Source organism: Delphinapterus leucas, unplaced genomic scaffold, assembly GCF_059928025.1.
Source record: "Delphinapterus leucas isolate spDelLeu-1000000601 "Yukka" unplaced genomic scaffold, BTC_Dleu_Yukka2 spDelLeu_asBTCV2_sq25, whole genome shotgun sequence".
Taxonomy (NCBI): domain Eukaryota; kingdom Metazoa; phylum Chordata; class Mammalia; order Artiodactyla; family Monodontidae; genus Delphinapterus; species Delphinapterus leucas.
Genome location: NW_028322234.1, coordinates 1122728 through 1146533, shown reverse-complemented (window position 1 = coordinate 1146533; position 23806 = coordinate 1122728). Strand labels below are relative to the sequence as shown.

Sequence of the window (23806 nt, the reverse complement as noted above, 5' to 3'; positions counted from 1 at the left end):
TAAGTTAAAGCACTCATGCAATTGAGTTGCAATCTGAACTGGGTGCCTTGTTCATGGAACACCATTTTTACTCTTAAACATTACTAAAAATGTAAATCAACTATACTCCAATAAAAATAAATTAATTTTAAAAATTACTAAAAAACTATGGCTCTTCATACTTGGATATTTGTCAGACATTTCTTGAAAATGGATAAAAAGGAGCCTGTCAATTCAAGGAAAAACAACTGGCAAATTGTTGCCAGTGATAAAATTTGAGTTCTTAAGTGAAAATTAGAATTTTGGAAAACTGTCATCTACCCACCCTGAGCTTAACTGCTTCCTAGTATTTACTGATGAACTCATGGGGATATTAATAAATGTGACATTTTAGTATTACATAACGAAATAGATCAACATTTGGAAGATTACCAGACTCAGCAAACCAATATTTTCCACATGAACAATGCATGATGTTAAAAACCATGCATATGTAAAAGATCCATTCAAAGTGCAAGACAGATTAAAGAATTTTAATGTAATAGTTACATTAGTAGCTATTAGTAACATATCAATAGTATATTGATGCAGTTTCAGATTAGACACTGCAACTAAGGTTTACCCTGTGAAGTTTTAGTGTATAGTATCAAAGAATATGTAGTTATTGAACAGGTTATTAAAATACGCCATTTTCTACCTGTTTATCTGTGAGAGACCAGATTTTCTTCATATACATCAACCAGACAACATTTTACAACAGATTTAAGTAAAAATATTTGCAAAAATGTTAGCAAAAAAATATGATCATCACCGACACTGATCAGAATGGCCATCATCAAAAAGTCTGCAAATAACAAGTACTGAAGAGGGTGTGGAGAAAAGGGAACCCTCCTACACTGTTGGTAGGAATGTAAATTGGTGCAGCCACTATGGAGAACAGTATGGAGGTTCCTTAAAAAAACTAAAAATAGGGCTTCCCTGGTGGCACAGTGGTTGAGAGTCCGCCTGTCGATGCCAGGGAAGTGGGTTCGTGCCCCGGTCCGGGAGGATCCCACATGCCGCGGAGCGGCTGGGCCCGTGAGCCATGGCCGCTGAGCCTGTGCATCCAGGGCCTGTGCTCCGCAATGGCAGAGGCCACAGCAGTGAGAGGCCTGTGTACCGCAAAAAAAAAAAAACTAAAAATAAAGTTACCATATGATCCAGCAATCCCACTCTTGGGCACATGTCTAAAAAGACGAAAATTCTAATTCAAAAAGATACATGCACCCCAGTGTTCATAGCACCATTTACAATAGCCAAGATATGGAAGCAACTTAAGTGTCCATCGACAGATGAATGGAGAAGGAAGATGTGTGTGTGTGTGTGTGTGTATGTGTATATACACACACACACGTGCACGCACACACACACAGTGGAATATTACTCAGCCATATAAAAGAATGAATAATGCCATTTGCAGCAACATGGATAGACCTAGAGATAGATTATCATACTAAGTGAAGTCAGTCAGTCAGAGAAAGACAAATATCATATGATATCACTAATATGGGGAGTCTAAAAAAAATGATACAAGTGAGCCTATTTACAAAACAGAAATAGACTCACAGACATAGAAAACAATCTTATGGTTACCAAAGGGAAAAGGGAGGGAAGGGATAAATTGGGAATTTTGGATTAACAGGTACACATATATGAAATAGATAAACAACAGGCTCCTACTGTATATCACAGGGAACTGTATTCAGTATTTTGTAATAACCTGTAATGGAAAAGAATCTGAAAAAGAATACATATGTGTGTGTGTGTGTGTGTGTGTGTGTATGTGTAAGTGAATCACTTTGCTGTACACCTGAAATACTCTAAATCAACTACACTTCAATTTAAAAGAAAGAACAAAAATAAAATGTAGAACACTGAGCTTATTAAAAAATGTTCATTTTGGAAAATATAGTTATTCATAAAAATGTGATTTATGTTAACATAATAGATTTATTGTTACTTTTAAATGAATTAATCAGTATTTTTAGCCCATAAACACAAAAGCTCGGGGCTTACCTGGTGGCACAGTGATTGAGAGTCCGCCTGCCGATGCAGGGGACAAGGGTTCGTGCCCCGGTCCGGGAGGATCCCACGTGCCGCGGAGCGGCTGAGCCCGTGAGCCATGGCCGCTGAGCCTGCGCGTCCGGAGCCTGTGCTCCGCAGCGGGAGAGGCCACGGCAGTGAGAGGCCCGCGTACCGCAAAACAAAACAAAAAAAAACAAAAGCTCTCTGGGAATCTCCTTATTTTTCAAAACTGTAAAGTGTTCGTGAGGTCAAAAAGCCTAAGAACTGTTGATCCCACTATCTAGGATTATCTTGCTGTTAGAAGACAAGGAAAGAGTAGAGTCTTGGGACATTTGTTTGTTCACATATAGGAGAAAACCGAAGGTGGTTATCAGAGTGTTATGGTAATAGTTTGGTAAATTGCTAATTGGAAATAATCGTTTCCTAGAATTCAAGAATATGTTTAAACTCTTATTTTCTCTTACTGTCTTCTACCAAATGTCACCTTTTCATCTTTTGGTTTCTTATGATGGTTCATGTGGTTTTCCCTCTTTTCGTCTTCCTGTCTTTCTCCTATATGTTTCCTTTACTCCCACCAGACAGACCCTCCTGCCTGCCTCCCACTCATCACCCAGACTAATCCTGTCAGTTTCTTTCTTCATATTCTCCCTTAGCTCATCCCATTATGTCCTTCCCTGCAAAATTGTTGTGCTTGCCACCATTGACCGTTCTTCACTGGTTATTCTTCTGTCCAGATTTCTTTTCATGCCTTCTTTGAAGGCCTAATTCAAATGCCTTATTGTACATGACATATTTCTAGTTGTCATGAATGTCAGCTTAGTAAAAGGAAGATTTTTCTACCAAGGCCATGTAGTTGGCAAATTGTTATTAATCAAATTTTGACTCAGCAGATAACTAAGCATAGAGAGGAATGTTGTAGAAGGTATCCCATTATTGGGGCAGTCACTTATGTGACTCTGTGTCACTCTATGTCCCATGCAAAGATTGTTTACCTCATCCACAAAATGCACAAAAATAGCAAAATATGACTTTGAAAGCATAGAGTACAGGCTATATGTATTGAGTAAACAAGTTCTTGGAACTTGTAGCAACAGACCTTCTTCCCAAATGAAAGCTCACTCTGAATCTGAGGTGTTACAATCTCCAGCGTACAACACAGGTAAAAGGAGAGCTTCTCTAGTTGAAGCAGGAGTTGGGTCTCAAAAGCACATCCCTGTCCCCAACAAAACAAACACCGCAAAGCTTGTTTTAAGAGCCTACTCTCGATTATTGAGAAAAAGAAAAGGCACGGTAGAAATCGTTTAAGGATGGGGTGTCAGAAAATTAAGTTTTTCGTAGGTTTTTATGAGGAAAGAGAAGCACAGTGAAACCAAGAAGATAGACATGAGTATATACCTTGCTTATGACTTTACCCCTCACTGTCTCTTCAGGATGAAACTTGAAATTATGTGCTTGAGTCTAGCATGTTTGAAGCATGCTCATTTCTGGCATAAGATAAATAAGGCATTTATTGTATTCCTTAAATGTGAAACCTCTTTACCTGAAATTCTTTATTATCTGCAACCATGAGGATTTCAGATTCAGATATGTAAATTGAGGCACTTGGGGTAAAAATCTTTTAAGAAGTGGAAATTCATCATCACTGCAATATATGTAATTAATCTGGTATCCGAAAACTTGGATGGAGAGGGTAGATCTTATACCTAACTGAAGTTTAGGCTACAAAGGACATTAGTACCTGTGACTTTTGTCACCAGTAAATTTTGTTGTACATATCTTGAAGTCTTGTTTCCAATTATTACTACTGCTACATCTTCTTATTTGTGCATTACAAGGAAACATATATAACTCTAATCTCTCGTTCTAACATTCTGATCATTTTAATATAATCTATGTTCTTTTGTGTATTATGTTTATGCATTTATAAATGTTATTCTGCAGAGGGCCTTTAGGTGTTGTGAGAGTGCCAAACAAAAAAGATTAAAATGTAATTTAAAAAGAGGGAAGGAACTGGCCTTGTGGAGACTACTTACGTGTCAGACACTACTAGGCAATTTATTTAGCTTAGTTAGTTCTCAAACAGTGTGATTATTTATTGTTCATTGTAGAAAATACCTTACCACTGAAGAAATTAAAACTCAGCAAAGAAAGAGAATTCCCCAAAGTCATATGATCTTAGAGCTCAAGTCTGACATCAGTTAAAGCTTGTGCTCTTTATACTCTGGCATTGTGTATCATTGATACTCTCTTTATAGTGTGTTGTCTCTTAATGAAGAGGAAGAAGTGTGTGTGGGGGGGGTGTGTGTGTACATATATGACTTTTAGAGGTTTACTTCTGCCCTCATTGCCCTAACCTAATTTTGCCAATAAGGGTGAAATCTGACAAACCCCCAGGGGTGTGGTTCAAGTACATTGGAGAGGGAATACTCTTGGAGAAAAGTCTTTCTGAATAATTAAATTACTAAGCCCTTGGCTGGGAGATAAATAATTGGTTAGGAGCTGAGCAAGAGCTGTTTCAGCTGGGTCCTTATATGCAGCCTTGTGATTCTAGTGCCAGATTTTTTGATTCCCACAGGAGGCAGCCTTCTGTGCTGTGATTCTTGCCCTGCTGCTTTTCATCGTGAATGCCTGAACATTGATATCCCTGAAGGAAACTGGTATTGCAATGACTGTAAGGCAGGCAAAAAGCCACATTACAGGGAAATTGTCTGGGTAAAAGTTGGACGATACAGGTAAGTAAGCATGAAGGAGACTGGCACTTAGTTCTTTTACCAGCCTCTGTTTCTTGTGCTTAACTGTTTTTTAAAAATGGTCTGATTAAACAAGGTTCACCCCCTCCCCCATTAATTTTCCATTATAGAAGAAAAAAACTTTGCTTTATGTTTTGCAATTATAGGAATATCCATTATAGAAGAAAAAGACTTTGCTTTATGTTTTGCAATTATAGGAATAATATATATCCTCTGTAGGAACTTCATGAATTAAAACAAACCCATAATCTCACAAACAAGGAAGAGACATCGCTAACATTTTGGCATATTTACTTGCAGACACACCAATACATGCACCTTCAACATAATTAATTAGCCTTATCGTTCTTTGTACCCAGTTTTGTTTCTTGCTTTTTCTTTTTAAAATTATTTTTATTGGATATGGAATGTACAAAAAATATTATAACATGCTTGATTTTAAAGAAAAACTTGTGTATGTACCTCCCAGTTAAAAAAAATAGTACTTTACTGGCACCTTGTACTGCATTTTATGTTTTTTATTTCTTTGCCTGGTTATATAGGTTTACCACATGTGTGTTTTGTTCTGTATGTTTTAGATCTTTATATAAAGGAATTGTTGCTGTATTTTCCTGCAGCTTGCTTTTTTCATTCACTGTTATGCTCCTGAGATATATTATGGTTAGTGCAGTGCTCTAGCGCATTCGTACTTCATTGTTCTACAGTGTTCCTTTATATAGTCATACAGTGTGGTGTAGTTATTTATCCATTCTCACATTAACGTTTGGACTATCAATATTTTATCAATGTTTCATGATGTACATGCATGGGAGCTTCTCTAGGCCATTCTCAGGATAGAATAGCAGGGTCAGGGTTTCCAGCTTTAATAGCTAATGCCAAATTGTCTTCCTAAAAGTCGTTGTAGTAGTTTCCTTCTCAAAGGCCAATTTGTATTTCATTGTATAGCGTCTGTCGTTCCCTTACTGTTGAACATTTAAAATTTTTCCAGGTTTTCATTCTTACAGATAATACTTCAATGGACATTATAGTCATAAAGTTTTGTTCATATCTCTAATTATTTCCTTTTATAGATTCCTTGAAGTAGAACAACAGTCTAAGGGAGTGTGTGTGTGTATATTTGAGCATGTGCGTGAGGGTGGGCATCTTCAGCCTTTTGGCACATACTGCTTGTTTCTTCTCTAGTTAGATTGTAAGAATGCTCTGGGTTGGACATTAATGTGGGTTAGAGAGACATTGCTTTTCCTTATTCCTGTCCCAAAAGTAGGATTCTTTTTCATTCCTTGCAGCCTTCTAGAGGTTTCCTTCCTTCTTTTCACCTTTCCCAGGTGGTGGCCAGCTGAGATCTGCCATCCTCGAGCTGTACCTTCCAATATTGACAAGATGAGACATGATGTGGGCGAGTTCCCTGTGCTCTTCTTTGGGTCTAATGACTATCTGTGGACTCACCAGGCCCGAGTCTTTCCCTACATGGAGGGGGATGTGAGCAGCAAGGATAAGATGGGCAAAGGAGTGGACGGTACATATAAAAAAGGTAACTTCATCTATCCTTTTTGTTTCTCAGGCCAACACAGACCTCTGTTGCCCGCGTATCTGCTCTCTGTTAGAATTGTATGTTTTAGAATTCATATATGCTCCGTTAGCAGCTATGTTCTGCCTTCCGGGGCAGTATGTGGCTGTGGCTACAGGATTTTACAGAGAAGTTGACCCATGTAGTTCATTAGTTTTGAACCTAACCTTTACTTAACTAGAATTTCCTTAAGGGAAGTTCCTTATCTTACCAATTCTGTTTTGTCAGTGTCTCATCAGGTAGGTACCAGAACTTTGGAACTGTTTTGTAGAATAAACACTACAGTTTGCAAGGCAAGGGCTAGAATATCTAGCAGAGCCACATTTGTTCCAAGGAGGTGTTTGTTTGTTTGTTTAGTTTGTTGAGAAGAAATAAAATTCACTCAAAATTATAGAGCAACATAAGATGGTAAAGGCGCATAAATGTTCTAATCAAAGAGGTTTTTGTAAGCTGGCCTAACAGTGAAGGAGAGAGGGGGTATTTGAGGCCAGGAGGGGTTGACAGCATTCTCTCTGCCAATATAACGAGTAAGGGTTGCTTTGAGAATTCAATGAGATAATACAAAAATCATCCTGAAGGGCATATAGTTGGTATCCCATCAATGATAATTAGCTTCTTCCTTTAGCTGTCCTTTGAAAGGCAATACAGGTATCTCTTGTTATTTGAATATATTTGGACATTGAAGTATAAGATTTTGTTTGCATGGTGAGGTGAAGAGGGCATTTTAAACAAGTGAAACTTCCTGGTGAGGTGCCATAAAATTCTAAGCAGGTGAAACTTCCTGGATGGGGAATGAGAATGATGTCCATAAGGAAAAAGTTCAACAGAGGTTTTGTTGCCCTCATGTTATTTCAGGGGTCCTCACTTACCTGTTGACAGTGTGCTTTCTGTGCAGATATGCACTATCAGTACTAATACTACAGGAGTTTGGGTCTTGAGTCTTATAGTCTCAGATGGTCAGGGACCAAATGACCAACATCTTTGCACAGAGCTGGCCACCGTCAAGGCTGGGGACGAAAGTGGAGTGTAGGCAATATTGCAAGTCTGAGCCTGCTGAAGCTCTGCAGTTCTGCTCTTTCTGTACCTTGACCTTAGGCTGGCCTCTGCCTTCAAGGAACACACAGTTTTGTGGGGGAATTGGACACAGATACAGGTAGTCAAAATGCCATTCTTTGAGAGTGCTGTGGCAGAAGTGTGCATGGTATGCTGTGGGAGCAGACCAAGAGGAAGCAAAACAGTGCTGGGGATCAAAGTTTGGAAGTCATGGATGGCTTCTTTCTTAAGTGATACTTTGAAGAAGAACTATAATAATGGTTACCAGTTGTTGATTGCCAGGCCCCGTTCAAAGTTTGTTTTCTGCTTTAAGTCTTTGCAGCAACCCTATAAGTTAGATGCCATTATCTTTATCTTATAGATGAGGAAATTGAGGCACATAAAAATTAAATTTGGGGAATTCCCTGGTGGTCCAGTGGTTAGGACTCCGTGCTTTCACTGCCAGGGGCCCGGGTTCAGTCCCTAGTCAGGAAACTAAGATCCCGAAAGCTGCGTGGCATGGCCAAAAAAAAAAAAGGTTAAATTTGTTGCACACGGTTCCAGTGCCAGTAAGTGATAGAGAAAAGTTTCAAACTCTAGTATAGTTGGGCTCCAGAATCCAAACTCTTAAACCCTACACTGACTGTGAGGAAGTTAACAACTTAAATGTTGTAACAAAAAGACAGCCTATGTGAAAGCACACATTGAGTCGAACGTGATGAGTTAGTGACCTCCAAGTATTTGCTGTGGTTTAAGCACGGGGTTGGGGGAACACTGGACTGTTTTACTGAAAAGGTGGCTAAGTTACATGGTCAGAGCAGATTTTAGAAATCTCAGTCTGACTAGAATGTCAGGACCGTAGAAAGTGAGAGGTTGTAGCCAGGAATGTCAGCGAGATGGCTGTTTTAGTAATTTCAGGCAGAGATAATGAGACTGTCACAGAGAATAGCGCATGGAGTCGAGAGGATGATGGGTACTAGATAGACATTAAGTAGATAAACTAGGTAGGACGTGCTGAATAATAGGATGAATGAAGGAGGGAACAACTCCAGGCAACATCAAGTCTGCTAGATGGTGACAAGGAAATGGAGAAAGGGGTGTGGATTAGAGGGGAGATTTTCTTTAAAGAACTGGCAGAGCTTGGGGAAAACTACAGAGAGGAAAGTGGGAAAATTTGGAATTCTTTAAAGAGTTTTTAACCTGAGTCAAGAATAATGAATTAAAATTTTGTTTTAAGTGGAGAAGAATGAGATTAAGATTTTTTTCAGACTTTTCAGACGCTACAATCTTTTAAACATATGAAAGTTCAGGACTTGAACGCAGATTAGCTACAAAGATCTATCTTTGTATTAGGCTAATAACTGATATTTACAGAATGAGCTTTAGGAGAAGAGTAGGATAGGTGCTCCAGACAATAGGGAAGAAGGAAAGGAAAACTTCAAATTTTAATTTCTTCCAAAGGAACACGGCATGTTACCTGGACACCTAGGAGGCACATTATTTGTGGAAGCAGAAAACTCAGAACTGAGGAAAAAGGCATAAAGGCAGTGACTTTGCTGAGCAGATGCAGTCTAGTTGTTGTTAGGAGATGTTATATGTGGGCTTTTTCAAATTATTTAGCTTTGTTTTAAGTTTTCCTCTGACACTGGTAGTCTGTATAGTGCCATTTAATGATGGATTATGTTTTATTTTAATGCCATATATGAACACTCTGGGGACTGTAACTTACTAGAAAATAGAAATCATATATATGTCTTAGATTTTTGTCTAAAACGTGAATTTTCTCCAACTTAAAAGGGGGAAAAAGCGAAATAAGTAACACTACCCAGAGATTAAGTGACTGTGCTGTATGTTTTCTTAGCTCTTCAGGAAGCTGCAGCAAGGTTTGAGGAGTTAAAGGCCCAAAAAGAGCTAAGACAGCTGCAGGAAGATCGAAAGAATGACAAGAAGCCACCGCCTTATAAACATATAAAGGTGAGAAAAGACCTCAGGAGAGACCCTGTAATAGCTTGCCTGCTTCCCGCTCTGTTCATGAGGAGAACTGGAAGCGCAAGCACAGTTGCTTTTAGGTAGAGGTATGAGCTTGAAAGAAGATAAGAAAAAAGTGCCAGAGCACCATTTCTAGCACATTGTGTGCACTTTATAAAATTAGTTGTGTGTTGATACAGTGTTGTTCCTGTTGCTTTCGAAAGTCTTTTCATAAAGTGGATTGGAATAGATTCTGTTCACAGTCAACACCTTGTGGTTTGAAAGGGAAAAAAGAGCCTTGATAAAAAATGATAAATGGCCCTGAGATAGTGTGAATAATACACATGGTAAGTCTTCTCGTAATGGCTAATAGTAAAGATATTTTAGGTGGCCAGTGTGACTAGGATTCCCAAGGTCACAAGAATACATGTTAAGTGTACCTGATGCTAGTGTACCTGGTAAAACAGTCATCATCATTTCTCATCTGGGTCCAGTAGACCCTTTATATTTTTATATTGTTAAGTCATTTTTATAAATACTTTACAGAAGTAAAAATAAAGGAATAGTGAGGAAAAAACTTATTAGGAATTTTAGTAAGTATTTACTGAAACCTCTTTTTTAAAAACCTTTTCATCAAGTTAGTTTTGGTGCTCAAATATCAGACCACATGAAAGAATACTATAAGCTCTATTAACAAAATGAGATTGCCCAAGTTCTTGTTGCAAGATATTTGTGATGATGTCATTCCTGGATGGGAAGACCATATATATATATATATATATATATTTTGTCATTAGAGAAGCATTATTTGTGTACTCATTGATTTTTTTTTTCTTTTTTTTTTTTTTGAGTTTCTGAAGTCTGAGATTTTCACTTAGAGATCAATTTTTAGAGTCTAGTGTGTTAAGTATGTCCCAAGTATTCCATGGGACATACTTAAACTAAAAAACAATTTGTTTTTTATCTGACATTCAAATTCAGTTGGGTATCCTGGATTTTTACTTGCTAAATATAGCAACCCTACTAAAAGTAGACTGAAAGATGTTATCTCCAGTCTTTTATACTTTCTGGAAAGATGATGTAGTACTTTGGGTAATGCAGTGCAGAAACTAAACTGTGACTGTTTCACTGTTGCATCATGTTTTTATGATTCTGTCATTCCACTTATTATTTTTGTCTTTTTTAGCATAGTTGGCAATCATTGATGAGTAACAAAGAGTGATGATGAATTAGTAAAGAATTATGAGATATAGGAAAAGTAAGAACACTAAAACTCCATAATAAAGATTAGATTTATAAAAGTCTAATGGACCTGCCTAGTAGTTGCAATATAGAATGAGCTTTTTTAATAAGTAAAGTTTCTTCTTGATTTTTGAAAGACCTCTGAGAAAGTGTCATAAAATATAAAATATCAATCCTTACGAATAGTTAAAACTGTTGGGAAAAAAACAAAACAAAACCTAAAATTGGGTCTAAATGGACCCTGATGGTAGAACTGAGAGTTAAATGGAGTTACTGTGCATGGAGACATAACACTGAGGTGTAGTTCATCCTCAGAAAAAGGGAAAGTAATTTGTTTCCACAGTCATAGATGTCACATATAGCAGAAGTTAGGCCCTTGAGAGTAGCCCGTCAACTGTATTGAACCTGTATATTGAGAAACCAACTAACGTCCCATACATGATCTAATCACAGAATTTAGACACCAACTTCTTTCCTCCACCTTTAAAACAAAAACGTATTTCCAGGCAAAAGATTTAGAATAGGAGTTGGCAAACTATGGTCCATGGGCCAAATCTGGCCTACTGTGTATGGTTGGGAAAATTTGTTTTTTACAGACTATTTCCTGACACATGAAGATTTTATAAAATTCAAATATTAGTGTCCATAATTAAAGCTTTATTGACACACAGCTATGCTTATTCATTTACATATTGTCTATTGCTGCTTTCGAGCTATAGTGGCAGAGTTGAGCAACATGCACCAGAGATCTATGGCTTGCAAAAGATAAAATATTTACTGTCTGGCCCTTTACAGAAAAAGTTTGTCAATCCCTGATCTAGAGCAAGTGTAAATACTACAATTACATATCTGTGTTGTTCTTAACTTAACCATGTGTGGGGTTTTGTTTTTGCTTTATGTTGTGTTAGGCAAGAAACTTATTTGGGATTAATAACAGGTTAGATCATATGTCAAGGAGGAATGATTGAAACATACCTTTATAGAGAGAAAAGGAGTAGGATGAAACTTTTTTTGGATGGCAGTGTGTCAGGTAAAGGTATTCACCTTGAATCAGAGGTGAATATTCAGATGCCTTATGTAGGACCTGTAGTCTCAGGTGATTGAGCTCAGCCCTTGTTTAGGCCTTAGAATTTGCCTTACTCGGTAGGTTTGTGACTTCCAGTTGCATATGGTGAGGGTGTTCCTCCATTAACAAGTTAATACTGTTTATCACTATTTTAAAGAAGCTGGGAAGAGATCTGGCAGTGAGACTTACGTCATTTTAAGTTGTTCTGGAGAACGTTTGAGGGCAGCATACTTCTACAAACAGATTATTCCCCACAACAGTCTTGCAAGTAAAAGTGACTTGTCAAAATCATGCAGTTCCTGAGGAGTCAAATTTTATGTATAGGATGGGTTTTTGAAGACTCGTGGTTTGACTGTTCCCACTGAAATAATATCAAGTAGGGGAGACTCATTTTTATTTTATTTTATTGAAGTATAGTTGATTTACAATGTTGTGTTAATTTCTGCCATACAGCAAAATGAGTCAGTTATACACATATATATATTCTTTTTAATTATGGTTTTATCACAGGATATTGAATACAGTTCCCTGTGCTATACAGTAGGACCTTGTTATTATCCACTCTATATATAATAGTTTGCATCTGCTAACCCCAAACTCCCACTCCCCAGCGCCCCCCACATACTCCCTCCCTCCCTCCCTCCCTCTCTCTCTCTCTCTCTCTCTCTCTCTCTCTCTCTCTCTCTCTCTCTCCCTCCCTCCCTCCCTCCCTCCCTCCTTCCCTCTCCCTCCCCATCTCTCTCCCTCTGTCTCTCCCCCTCTCCCTCCTTCCCCAATTAGGGGAGACCATTCTTATAGTGCACAAATCCATCTCTGTTGTGGAACATCTTTTTTTTTTTCCTCCACATTGTTGTTAGTATTTGTGAAAATTCTAATGGCTTCAGAATCACAGAAATTGTTTGGCCTCTGTGTTTTACCACACTGGATTTTCACGGTGGTTTTCAGTACTAGCACCACTAAAAATGAATGCCTGGGTGACATTGCTATAGTCTATTAAAAAGATTTCAAGTTATGATAGTCAATATTAAAATACATCTTCACAAACAGGACTCTGATTGCTCAGAGACCTTTTCATGTTAAATATCAGTTGAGAATGGTGATTTTTTTTTTTTAATGTAGCAGCTAAAGTGGCGCCACCATGTGGCAATAGCAGAAACTCATTTTACAATTTACTTGGCTTACCAGCCTTGAAATTATGATTTTTTTTAAGAGATGAATTTTTTAAATTTGTGGTATTTACATTTTGCATATCAAGTGAGGCTTTATTTTTATGTCAAATTGCCTAAATCTTTATTTCCTCCAGGTTTTTTTTTTTTGGTTTTTGTTTTTTTGCTGTACGCGGGCCTCTCACTGTTGTGGCCTCTCCTGTCGCGGAGCACAGGCCCCGGACACACAGGCTCAGCGGCCCTGGCTCACGGGCCTAGCCGCTCCACGGCATGTGGGATCTTCCCGGACCGGGGCACGAACCCGTGTCCCCTGCATCAGCAGGCGAACTCTCAACCACTGCACCACCAGGGAAGCCCTCCTCCAGTTTTTTAATTGTGGTAAAATACAGATAACATAAAAATTTTGATCTTAACCATATTTAAGTATACAGTTCAGTGGTATTAAATGCATTCATAACGTTTTGCAACCGTTGCCACCATCCATCTTTAGAACTCTTTACATTTTGTAAAACTGAAATCTATACCCCAATAAACAGTAGCTTCCCATTTTCCCCTCCTCTCAGCCCCTGGCAACTATTATTCTACTTTCTGTCTCTTTGTATCTAAGTAGAATCAGTATTTGTCTGTTTTGACTGGCTTATTTCATTTAACATAATATCCTCCGGGTTCATCCATGTTGTATATCGTGTGTCAAAATTTCCTTCCTTTTTAGGCTGAATGAGATTCCATTATTTTTACCACATTTTGCTTAAATTCGTCGGTGGACACTTGTGTTGTTGCCACATTTAAGTTATTGTGAATAATTCTGCTAAATCTTGATAATTCAAAATCATGTAAAATGTGGCATGTGACTTTAAAGGAAAGAAATCTGCCTTTCATAGGTCCTAAATTGTCTTGTGTTGACTTGCCTGCTATACTATAGTATGTGTTTCTACTCCAGGTGAACCGTCCTATTGGCAGGGTACAGATCTTCACTGCAGACTTGTCTGAAATTCCCCGTTGCAACTGTAAAGCTACTGATGAGAACCCCTGTGGGATAGACTCCGAGTGCATCAACCGCATGCTGCTCTATGAGTGTCACCCCACAGTATGTCCTGCTGGAGGGCGCTGCCAAAACCAGTGCTTTACTAAGCGCCAGTATCCAGAGGTTGAAATTTTTCGCACATTACAGAGGGGCTGGGGTCTCCGGACAAAAACAGATATCAAAAAGGTGAAGAAACCTATTCTTAATTTTCAGATTTTTTTTCTTTGCAGTTGCTTAATATGAGTAATTGTTCTTGATGAATATGATAAAATTGATCATGGAGGAAAATAATATTGTGTGAGGATTAACCTTATTTTTATGTCTTGCCAATCCTTCCAGAAATTAGAGGCTTGAAAATAGATGGTCTCCTTTATTTCTAAAGTTCAAGTATTGATCATGTTCACTATGTATGAGGATGATAAAAATGAGGGAAATTCATAGAGATACTGTGGCCTTGTTTGCTCGTTTGCAGAAATCCTGGAACCTGTAGTTAGGATAATGAGAGCATGATACAGAGGTGTTAATCACCAACTAATAAAATAAAATCTATTTTTACTGAGAGAAAAATAGGTTTGGGTTCATGGAACATGCAGGAGAAGAGGATTAGGTCTTCTCTAATGAAAATGCAGTAACATCTTCAACTTGAAACTTGGAAGGACCTGCAGGTTTCTAATAAATAGATGGTATTGTACAGTCTTTGAGTAGAATAAATTATATTTGACATTTTAATAGAATAAACCTTACTCTGGTTATACCTTCTGAAGAATTTTATTGAAGTTTGTTTCTAGGAAAGGAAGCGAATATGGGGTGGTCTATTTTAGTCATTTGCTAAGGAACTATTATATATTGCCTGTGTGTCAGGCATGTTGCTGTGTGATGCAGTGCTCAGTAAGAGAGACATGGTCCATGCTTTCATACAGTTTACATTCTAGATGCGGAGAGACATTGAACAAGTAATCACCCAGTGTGGAAACACAAAGGGTTCTGGAGGCATGTGGCAAAGGGCTTGAAACTAGCTTGTCTCTGAGAATTTTATTTTATTTATTTTTTGTTGTTGTTGTTGCGCTGTCTTAGTTGCAGCAGGCAGGCTCCTTAGTTGCAGCTCAAGGGCTCCTTAGTTGTGTCACGTGGGCTCCTTAGTTGTGGCATGTGAACTCTTAGTTGCGGCATGCATGTGGGATCTAGTTCCCTGACCAGGGATCGAACCCGGGCCCCCTGCATTGGGAGTGTGGAGTCTTAACCACTGCACCACCAGGGAAGTCCCTGAGAATGTTTTAAATTGAGGCTTGAAACATAAGTAATTGTTGGCTTAGGCTGGTTGAGTGTTCAAGCATTTCAGGTAGAGGGGACAGCATGAGAGAAAGCCAGTATGACCATTGTATAGTGAGTCAGGAGGACAGTGATGTGAAATGTGGAAGGGCAGTAGGCAGGGCATGCTCCAAGGAAAAAGAGGATAGTTTAGTGAAACTGACTTTTAGGTTCTTGGACAGGTAAATGGATCAGCTATCCATATCACCATTATGGTGGAGCTTTAATTTACTTACTTTCATTTTGGTTGATCTTAAGGTGTATCCCAAGTTTTCTGCTGTTGGCTGTGGTAGGAGTGGGGAGAAGGTTCATATTTTCAAATAGTTGAAGCATCATATTTATATTTTGTGGTTTCTTGAATAAACCTTTGTTAAAGTGACTAGTTAAATGTGCATGAATTGCTTTGGAGAATCTGTTGTTTTCATTAATTTTTTAAAATAAGGTATACCTGTGAACACAGTTATGCTTTTTGTCACTTAAGTCAAGAGCTATTTCTTGTTCCAGGGTGAATTTGTCAATGAATATGTGGGTGAGCTAATAGATGAAGAAGAGTGCAGAGCTCGAATCCGTTATGCCCAAGAACACGATATCACTAATTTCTATATGCTCACTTTAGACAAAGTAAGTAATGAAAAGTGTTATTTCCACTGTTATAAGATTGTGAATTAGTGTTGTCCCAGCTATAGTGTTCATAGGCATGTCATACACTGTCCAAAACAGTGTCTTTCCCCCATATTCATAGGGATTGCTTGATCAGGGTCCTGGAGTTAGGTAAGGCTGCTCATTTCTAGCTGTACATCCATGACAAAAGGCAATACAGCTGCTTTTAGCGTTATTTTTCAGTGTCCAACGTAAGTGATTATGTCTTTTAGTGTTTTTCCTATAAGATTAAAACTTGAAGCCAGAAAAATAAATAATAATTCTTTTATTTTACAGATTGAGACACTGATTTGTTCGTATTTAATTAGTGCATTGAGAAGGTCGTATAAATTGACTATAGAACTCAGCTTACAAAGCCAAGTCAGCTCTCCAATTATTGGAATTTCTGATGAGTTACATTTCACTGGTGTCTAGAATTATATTTGGGATTTCTTTTTTTGTATGTGTGTGTTTCCAACATGTTTTATTTATTTATTTTTATTTTATTTTTTACTATTTTATAGAAGTATATTTCGTTTACAATGTTGTATTAATTTCTGCTGTATAGCAAAGCGATTCAGTTATACATATTCTTTTGCATTATGGTTTATCACCGGATATTGAATATAGTTCCCTGTGCTATACAGTAGGACCTTGTTGTTTATGGGATTTATTTCTAATTCCAGCATCCTAATGTGTTTCGTTTCTGTGTATACTGAGATTCCTCTTTGTACCTGAGTATTACGTTCTGCTAGGTTCCTCTCCCCCACCCTCCTTTAACTTTTATAATAGACCTTTCTTGGTGTGAAACTTTGTATTTACCGAGTTGTACTTTTATGGATTGTGAGATTCTCACCTCAAGATACTCTTGATCTTCATTCGGGATGGGGTCTTGATGTCATTATTAAAATCTTAGGTGATTTCTGATGTGTAGCCAGGGTTCAGGACTACCTAATTTAGAGAATGGAACAAGCTACTATTTCTAGGATGGTGGTCCTCAAACTTTAGCATATATCATAATCACCTAGTGGGCTTAACACAAATTGCTGGGCCTCAGAGTTTCTGCTTTAGTATATCTGGAGTGCAACCCAAGAATTTGCATTTCTAACGGATTCCCAGGTGGTGATACTAGTGCTGGTCAAGGGACTACACTCTGAGACCACCCCTCTGGAAGAATCAAACTTTACAAATAGAAACTCCAGCTTATTTATTATCACTCTAATTTTAATCAATAATAGTAGAGGTCTGCTGAACAACATCTCTTGGAATTCTAGGATCGTATTATTGATGCTGGTCCCAAAGGAAACTATGCTCGATTCATGAATCATTGCTGCCAGCCCAACTGTGAAACACAGAAGTGGTCTGTGAATGGAGATACCCGTGTTGGCCTTTTTGCATTGAGTGACATTAAAGCAGGTAAGAATCATTTAAGGATTCTGGAGCTAGGAATGGGATTTCAGTTTTTATTATCTAAAAATCCCATATGTTCTGTAATCCAAAATGAGGTTGCAAATTCCCAAGGATACATAAAAGACTTTCCAGGTGGTACTTAGCATGTACCAGGTATTTTTTTTGTTGGTGGTGGTATGGTAAAATACACGTTACATAAAATTTACCATTTCAGCCATTTTTAAGTGTACGGTTCAGTGGCATTAAGTCCATTCACATTGTTGTGCAACCACCACCACCATCTATCTCCAGAACTTTTTATCTTCTCCAACTGAAGATACCCATTAAACCAATAACTCCCTCATTTCCCCCCTCCCCGAGCCCCGGGCAACCACCATTTTATCTTCTGTCTCTGTGATTTTTTTAGCTACTCTGGGAGTCTCATGCAAGTGCAGTCATACAATATTTGTTTTGTTGTGGCTAGCTCATTTTTACTTAGCATGATGTCTTCAAGGTTTGGGCATGGATGTTTGGGTTTTTTTTGTTTTTTTCTGGCCGTGCCACACGGCTTGTGGGATCTTAGTTCCCCGACCAGGGATTGAACCAGGGGCCACCACAGTGAAAGCACCAAGTCCTAACCACTGGACCACCAGGAAATTTCCTGGATGGTTTTAAAGGAATAAATTTCCAGACCTTTTCCATAGCTTTTATATGAACTCTTTAAAAATTGGTCTGCCTTAGGACTTTCCCTGGTGGCACAGTGGTTAAGAATTCGCCTGCCAATGCAGGGAACACGGGTTCGATCCCTGGTCCGGGAAGATCCCACATGCCGCAGAGCAACTAAGCCCGTGTGTCACAACTACTGAACCCGCGTGCCACCACTACTGAAGCCCGCGCGCCTACAGCCTGTGCTCCGCAACAAGAGAAGCCACCGCAATGAGAAGCCTGTGCACTGCAACGAAGAGTAGCCCCCGCTCGCCGCACCTAGAGGAAGCCCGTGCGCAGCAATGAAGACCCCACGCAGCCAGAAATAAATAAATTTATTTTAAAAAAAAATTGGTCTGCCTTAGAAAGTGTCAGCAGTCCAGGTCTCCTTTTACAGTTGCCCTTCATCCACTTTATAAACCAAATATCCACCTCTTACCCATCTGAATTTTATGGTTTATGAGCCCAAGGCTAAGAAAAACAAAAACCCTCACCTCTTGGGTCTCAAAGAACTGGACATTTGGAGAATGCACAGCTATGTTGTGGCCTGCCTAGATGCCTATTACGTCTCTGAGAATTCAGAGTGTAGAAGTGAGGTAGTTGTAATCAGCACAATATTAAGATGTTTATTTGAATTGAAAGTAAACAAACCTGATAGGGCTAAGAGGTTTGAAAGTAAAGTTATATGATGGATATTTTCCATCGATTAAAGGAGCTTAAAATTTAGTGTCAAGGTTTTGATGAAAAAGTTGTAAGCATATCGTATATACATATACATATGACACCCTCTAAATTGCATGATTTTTTAAAATATTTAGACTTGTATAAGTTTGAATGTATAAGGACGTATATAATTTTTCAAAATAAGTTTTGCAGGAATACTAGCAAAGCATTTTCAGGATCACTCTCCTAACTCAAAATGAGATCAGACTGGCCTGGGTAGTTTGTAATTGACAGTAGCGTAGTCCAATGACTTTCAAAGCAGAAATCCCATATGAGCATTCTGCTTTGCCCAGTCAGTGTCGTTTACCTCAGCAAACACTAATCAAGATAAAGTAATTAAAGAGCAATTTTGTCAGCTTTTTGTCTGTTGCCTTTTCTTTTTTTCAATCTGTGGATAACACCCAACACCCCCCGCCCCCCCCAATATATCTATTTCTCTATAATTTAAATATACTGCTGCCCAGGAGTCTTTTAGGCTCTTTAGAATTTTAAAGGCTCTGACAGTTTTCATATTTTAAAAATTGAGCCACTGTTTTGCATTGCTTCACATAAAGTGTTTAATGATGAAAGTAACAATGTTTGAGCATCATTGTGCACTGTGCTCTATTGGAGTAAATGATAGTGATTTTTAAAATCAGTAAGTTGTATCAAATTTTTGGAATGGATGGCTTCAGAGTAAATTGGGTAGATTTCTGCTTTGTAACAGGAATTATCAAGTGAGTGTGTAAGAGCTACCATTTATCCAATGCCAGACACTGTTCCAAGCATATTGTCTCATTTAATCCTTACAAAAGTACTGTAAAGTATTTGGTAGCATTATCTATGTTACTTGGATTCTTGGATCTGATATATCTCTCATTCTTTTCTCCATTTTTCTCTCTAACCACACTGGGGGAGGGAGGGACAGTGTTCCTCTGTATTAATTACTCAAATGCTAGCCATGTGACTTCAGTTCTTATCTCTGTCCTGACTGCTTTTAGTACCACACTTCTACTTTGAACTTTAGTCTGTGTCCATGGGGATGGCCTCTTCTACCATGTCTAGCCACAAATTTCTCTTCTCCCATATTCATTCAGCTCAGGTAGAATGGTGTGGGAATTGACAGACCTTATTTTTGTCCTCCCAGTCTGCAAGGGTGGGATGGGGGAATTGAGACAGAATGTGCTTATTGCCATGCAGAGTGCCCATAGGAGCTTCAGCCTTGCGAATGGAATCAGAACTTTAAGCTTGCTCTCCTCCTTACACATCCAACCTCATGGGCTCTTCACATACCTGTTACTTTCTGTCTTCAATGTGTCATACTCACTCCTTGTTTATCTCTTCTCCAGTGCCATTTGCCATCCCCCAGATTGCAGATTATTGTATTTTGGACTGTTTTCTAGAATGGCTTTCCTGTATGCACACTGATGATACCTTCTGATTTATCTCCTTGTGTGGTTTTGTTTACATAGTGGATGCTGAGTGAGCAGCAAGTTATGCCAAGTATCTTGCTATCTTGTGGTTGAGTTGCACTGTAAGCACATTAAATATATGAAAATTCAGCTATATGCTCATAAATTTTTAAATAAGACTAGTGTGAATAGAATTACCCATCATTCAGTACAATAAGTTCACAGTGGGGAGGGGAGATGTGACCCTGCTGTTACCTTGGTCAGTCTTGGTTCCTACAGGCTGCTCACAATGTGAGCCTCTTACCAGGCCACAAGTGATTCTAGCATTTGTACCATATGAACTCCTAAATATAAGCCAGCTGCTTTATAATTTGCTCAACCAAATTAAAAAATAATTGTTTCCAATATTAGATGAAAAACTGTATATATCAATTAGTCTCACTGATAGAAGATTTGTCATTCTGCAAAGGGAAATCTTCCTAAATTTTGACAATTTTGACTGAACAATTATCACTTTGTACATTAACGGTAAGCCATGACCCCCACCCAGAGATAACCTCTTTGTATGTCTGTATAAAATTCTTCTATTTGTTAGGCTTTCCCTAACATGCTTTGAGTTTGAATTTGTGATTTATTTGCTCTCAGTTTTGTTGAAATGCACTTGTGACAGAAAGGGGACTTTTATACCTTAAATTTGTACATCTCCTATTAAAGTTTACAAATTTCTGCTATGTACATTATGTCATTCTCAGTAAGCTTGTGAGATTGTTATCTGCATTTAATAAATGGACTCTTCGGCTCAAATCAGCCAGCTAGATTGTGGTGTAACTGGGATGTATAGCCAGGGCTTAGGTCTTGTGGTCTAGAGTTCTCTGGTATTATTCTGTATTGACATGTCTCTCTCCCTTGAGTGCTGCCTGGTAAGATGTACTCACCTTGGCACAGATGACAGGTTTCCTTCATACTTGCTTTCCCAGTGCCTGGCACATCAGTGCACAATAAATTGCTGTTTGTCTGTTTTTGGTAATGAATTAATATATTTTCAATCTAAATGGTTAGAAAAAAATAAAAAACAATTTGGGATTAACACATCTATAGTAAAAGTTATTTTAAATATTACTTGTTGGGACTTCTCTGGAGGTCCAGTGGTTAAGACTTCGCCTTCCAGTGCAAGGGGTGCATGTTCGATCCCTGGTCGGGGAGCTAAGATCCCACATGCCTCGCAGCCAGGAAACCAAAAGGTAAAACGGAAGCAATATTGTAACAAATTCAATAAAGACTTTAAAAATGGTCCACATCAAAAAAATCTTTAAAAAAAATTACTTGTTAAGTCATATAAGTTTTTCTGTTATTAAGTTATATTGGCTCATTAATAATGTTATATGATTAGGATTTATTAGTATGTTAATAATACAGTGTGATTAGAGTTAATCCTTTTAATCCTCTTTTAAAAATTAATCTGTTCTCTTGGAAGTCTGCCTTTTGTGATTAATAGAGAAATAATGTAATTAAAGCCATAGATATTAATATTTTCATGGTCTTTTATGCAGGCACTGAACTTACCTTCAACTACAACCTAGAATGTCTTGGGAATGGAAAGACTGTTTGCAAATGTGGAGCTCCGAACTGCAGTGGCTTTTTGGGTGTAAGGCCAAAGGTACCTTTTAAACGTAAAGCTGTAAAATAGGAACCTGTAGATTACTTCCCATGTCTTTTATTGGTCTTAGTTGATCTTACATTTCCTAAGAAAGATTCTCAGTCTCTGTCTCTGTGTCTCTTTTTGCCTTTTTAAAGATATCAAAGAATCTGATATTGAATTTAAGATTCTAAATGTACTATAAGACTGTAGATAAACATAGGACTTTTTTTTTTTTTAAGGACCCTTAATCTTAACCATGTACCAGTATAAACTTTGTTGTATCTTACTTCCTGGTTTTTTATGTGTACTTTAACTGAATTATAATTCTGTAACTGTTAAGAATTGTTTATAATTCTTAAATATTATACATTTTTTCCTTGCTGTTACATAATTTTCATAACCATCATTTTTAGTGACTGTTTAAATTTTTATATAATGGATGAACCATAATAGATGAACATCTGGATGCTTCCAGATTTCTCTATCGTAAGTAACAGCATGCTGAAAATTGAAATTTAATTTTGATGCAAAGTAGATTACACCGTGACTCCAATTGGGTATTTCCCATTATGCTTGTTTGATTGTGAAGTCAACATTAAGAACTGAAAAATGCAAATTAGCATGGAAACCACTAGCTAAAGAGGGTAATCATTTTGGGCTATAATAAATGAAGAACACCCAGTGATTATTCTTTTATTTATTAAATAAGAAAATTTATATTGGATTTTGTATTTTGTTTAGTTAGTTGGTTAAATGGTCTTGTTCCTTAAGATGTGCGGTTGACTTAGTCCCTATAAATTAAAATAGTAACAGAGTTTAATGGTGTTAGGTGCCCTAGGGATGTCAGTTTCTGTATCTTTAGGGTCTGTGTAGCATTTCACACATGAATCAGTGAAAGGGAAATTCGGGAGCAGAAGTTTAGAAATGGGAGGAGATCACTGTGGGCTGGCAATAAATTGGATTGGTCCTGGATGTTCCTAGGCCGAGATAAATAATGCGATGAAAACCATGCATTTTGATGACCAAGTGTGGTCTGCAGGGAGCACAGAGTAGACCTGCGGGCTGCACCAGGATCTATCTTGGGGAGTGGTGGACATGAACCTAAACTGACTTAGGTAAAGATGCATAGCTTGTCAAGAGCAAGGGCCACAAATTAGTTTTCTGTGTCTTCCTAGCACATGGCTCATACTAAGTGCCCAGTGAAGGTTTGTTGAATAAGTTAAGAAATGTGTGTGACACACACACCCAGAGAAGTCTTCCTTAGTTTTTGAAATTAGACAAACATAAAAATAAAACTTACTGTTAAAGGATGACCTTTAATACCAGTCTTGTGTGTCAACAGAAAGCAGCACATTTCTCTCTTAATTCGCTCAAGTGGTAGGAGTAGTTGATACCAGATAAAATTCGTGCTACCATTTATTGGGTACCTATGATATGCCCAGTGCTTTTCCTGCATTTTCTCTTAACTTCACAGTAGTCTATGAGGACTGTGTCTTCCCAGAGGAGAGTCTGAAGCTCAGAGAGGATAGTTAACCTGGTCAAGATCATACAACTAATGTGTCGACAATATTTGACCTCTAGAATCAACCCATTGCCACAGAGGAAAAGTCAAAGAAATTCAAGAAGAAGCAACAGGGGAAGCGCAGGACCCAGGGTGAAATCACAAAGGAGCGAGAGGATGAGTGTTTCAGCTGTGGGGATGCTGGCCAGCTCGTCTCCTGTAAGAAGCCAGGCTGCCCCAAAGTTTACCATGCAGACTGTCTCAATCTAACCAAGCGACCAGCAGGTTGGTGCCAAAATCCATTTAGAGTTCTCCTTGTTCTCTGCCAGAATTCTCAGAGCCCTTTGGTCTTCCCATGCATAGTGTTGAGAGGTGTCAAAATAAATGACAACAAAGGCTTAGAATCCTAGGTTATAGAGAAGGGAACAGAAACTCACTCGCTCTGTCAAGCATTTTATGTTATTTTATCCTCCCAGCAACCCATAGAGGGGGGTGGGAGTGAGAGGAGTTTGTCCCCAAATTAGGTTTCTTTCAATATGTGGTTGCCAGGGTAATGAAATAATAGAAACTAAGGTAGTGTAGGGGCAAGGCCATAACACTGACCCCAGTGCCAGGAAATGGAAATGGGGAATTGTTTCAGAAGCAATTACTCA

The 23806-nt window shown here is 38.2% G+C and overlaps 1 protein-coding gene across 10 annotated transcripts in view; it reads left to right on the top strand.

Moving 5' to 3' along the window:
* The window catches only part of LOC149744007 (histone-lysine N-methyltransferase, H3 lysine-36 specific), a 127273-nt gene that overhangs the window by 100792 nt on the left and 2675 nt on the right, over positions 1 to 23806 (top strand). For all 10 annotated transcript variants that reach the window (XM_089905107.1, XM_089905112.1, XM_089905102.1 and 7 more), the window contains 8 exons: positions 4619 to 4775; positions 6119 to 6324; positions 9254 to 9366; positions 13775 to 14044; positions 15671 to 15787; positions 17080 to 17221; positions 21564 to 21670; positions 23234 to 23438. In XM_089905107.1, coding sequence (XP_089761233.1) covers positions 4619 to 4775; positions 6119 to 6324; positions 9254 to 9366; positions 13775 to 14044; positions 15671 to 15787; positions 17080 to 17221; positions 21564 to 21670; positions 23234 to 23438 — 1317 coding nt within the window. The remainder of the gene's footprint in view (positions 1 to 4618; positions 4776 to 6118; positions 6325 to 9253; positions 9367 to 13774; positions 14045 to 15670; positions 15788 to 17079; positions 17222 to 21563; positions 21671 to 23233; positions 23439 to 23806) is intronic.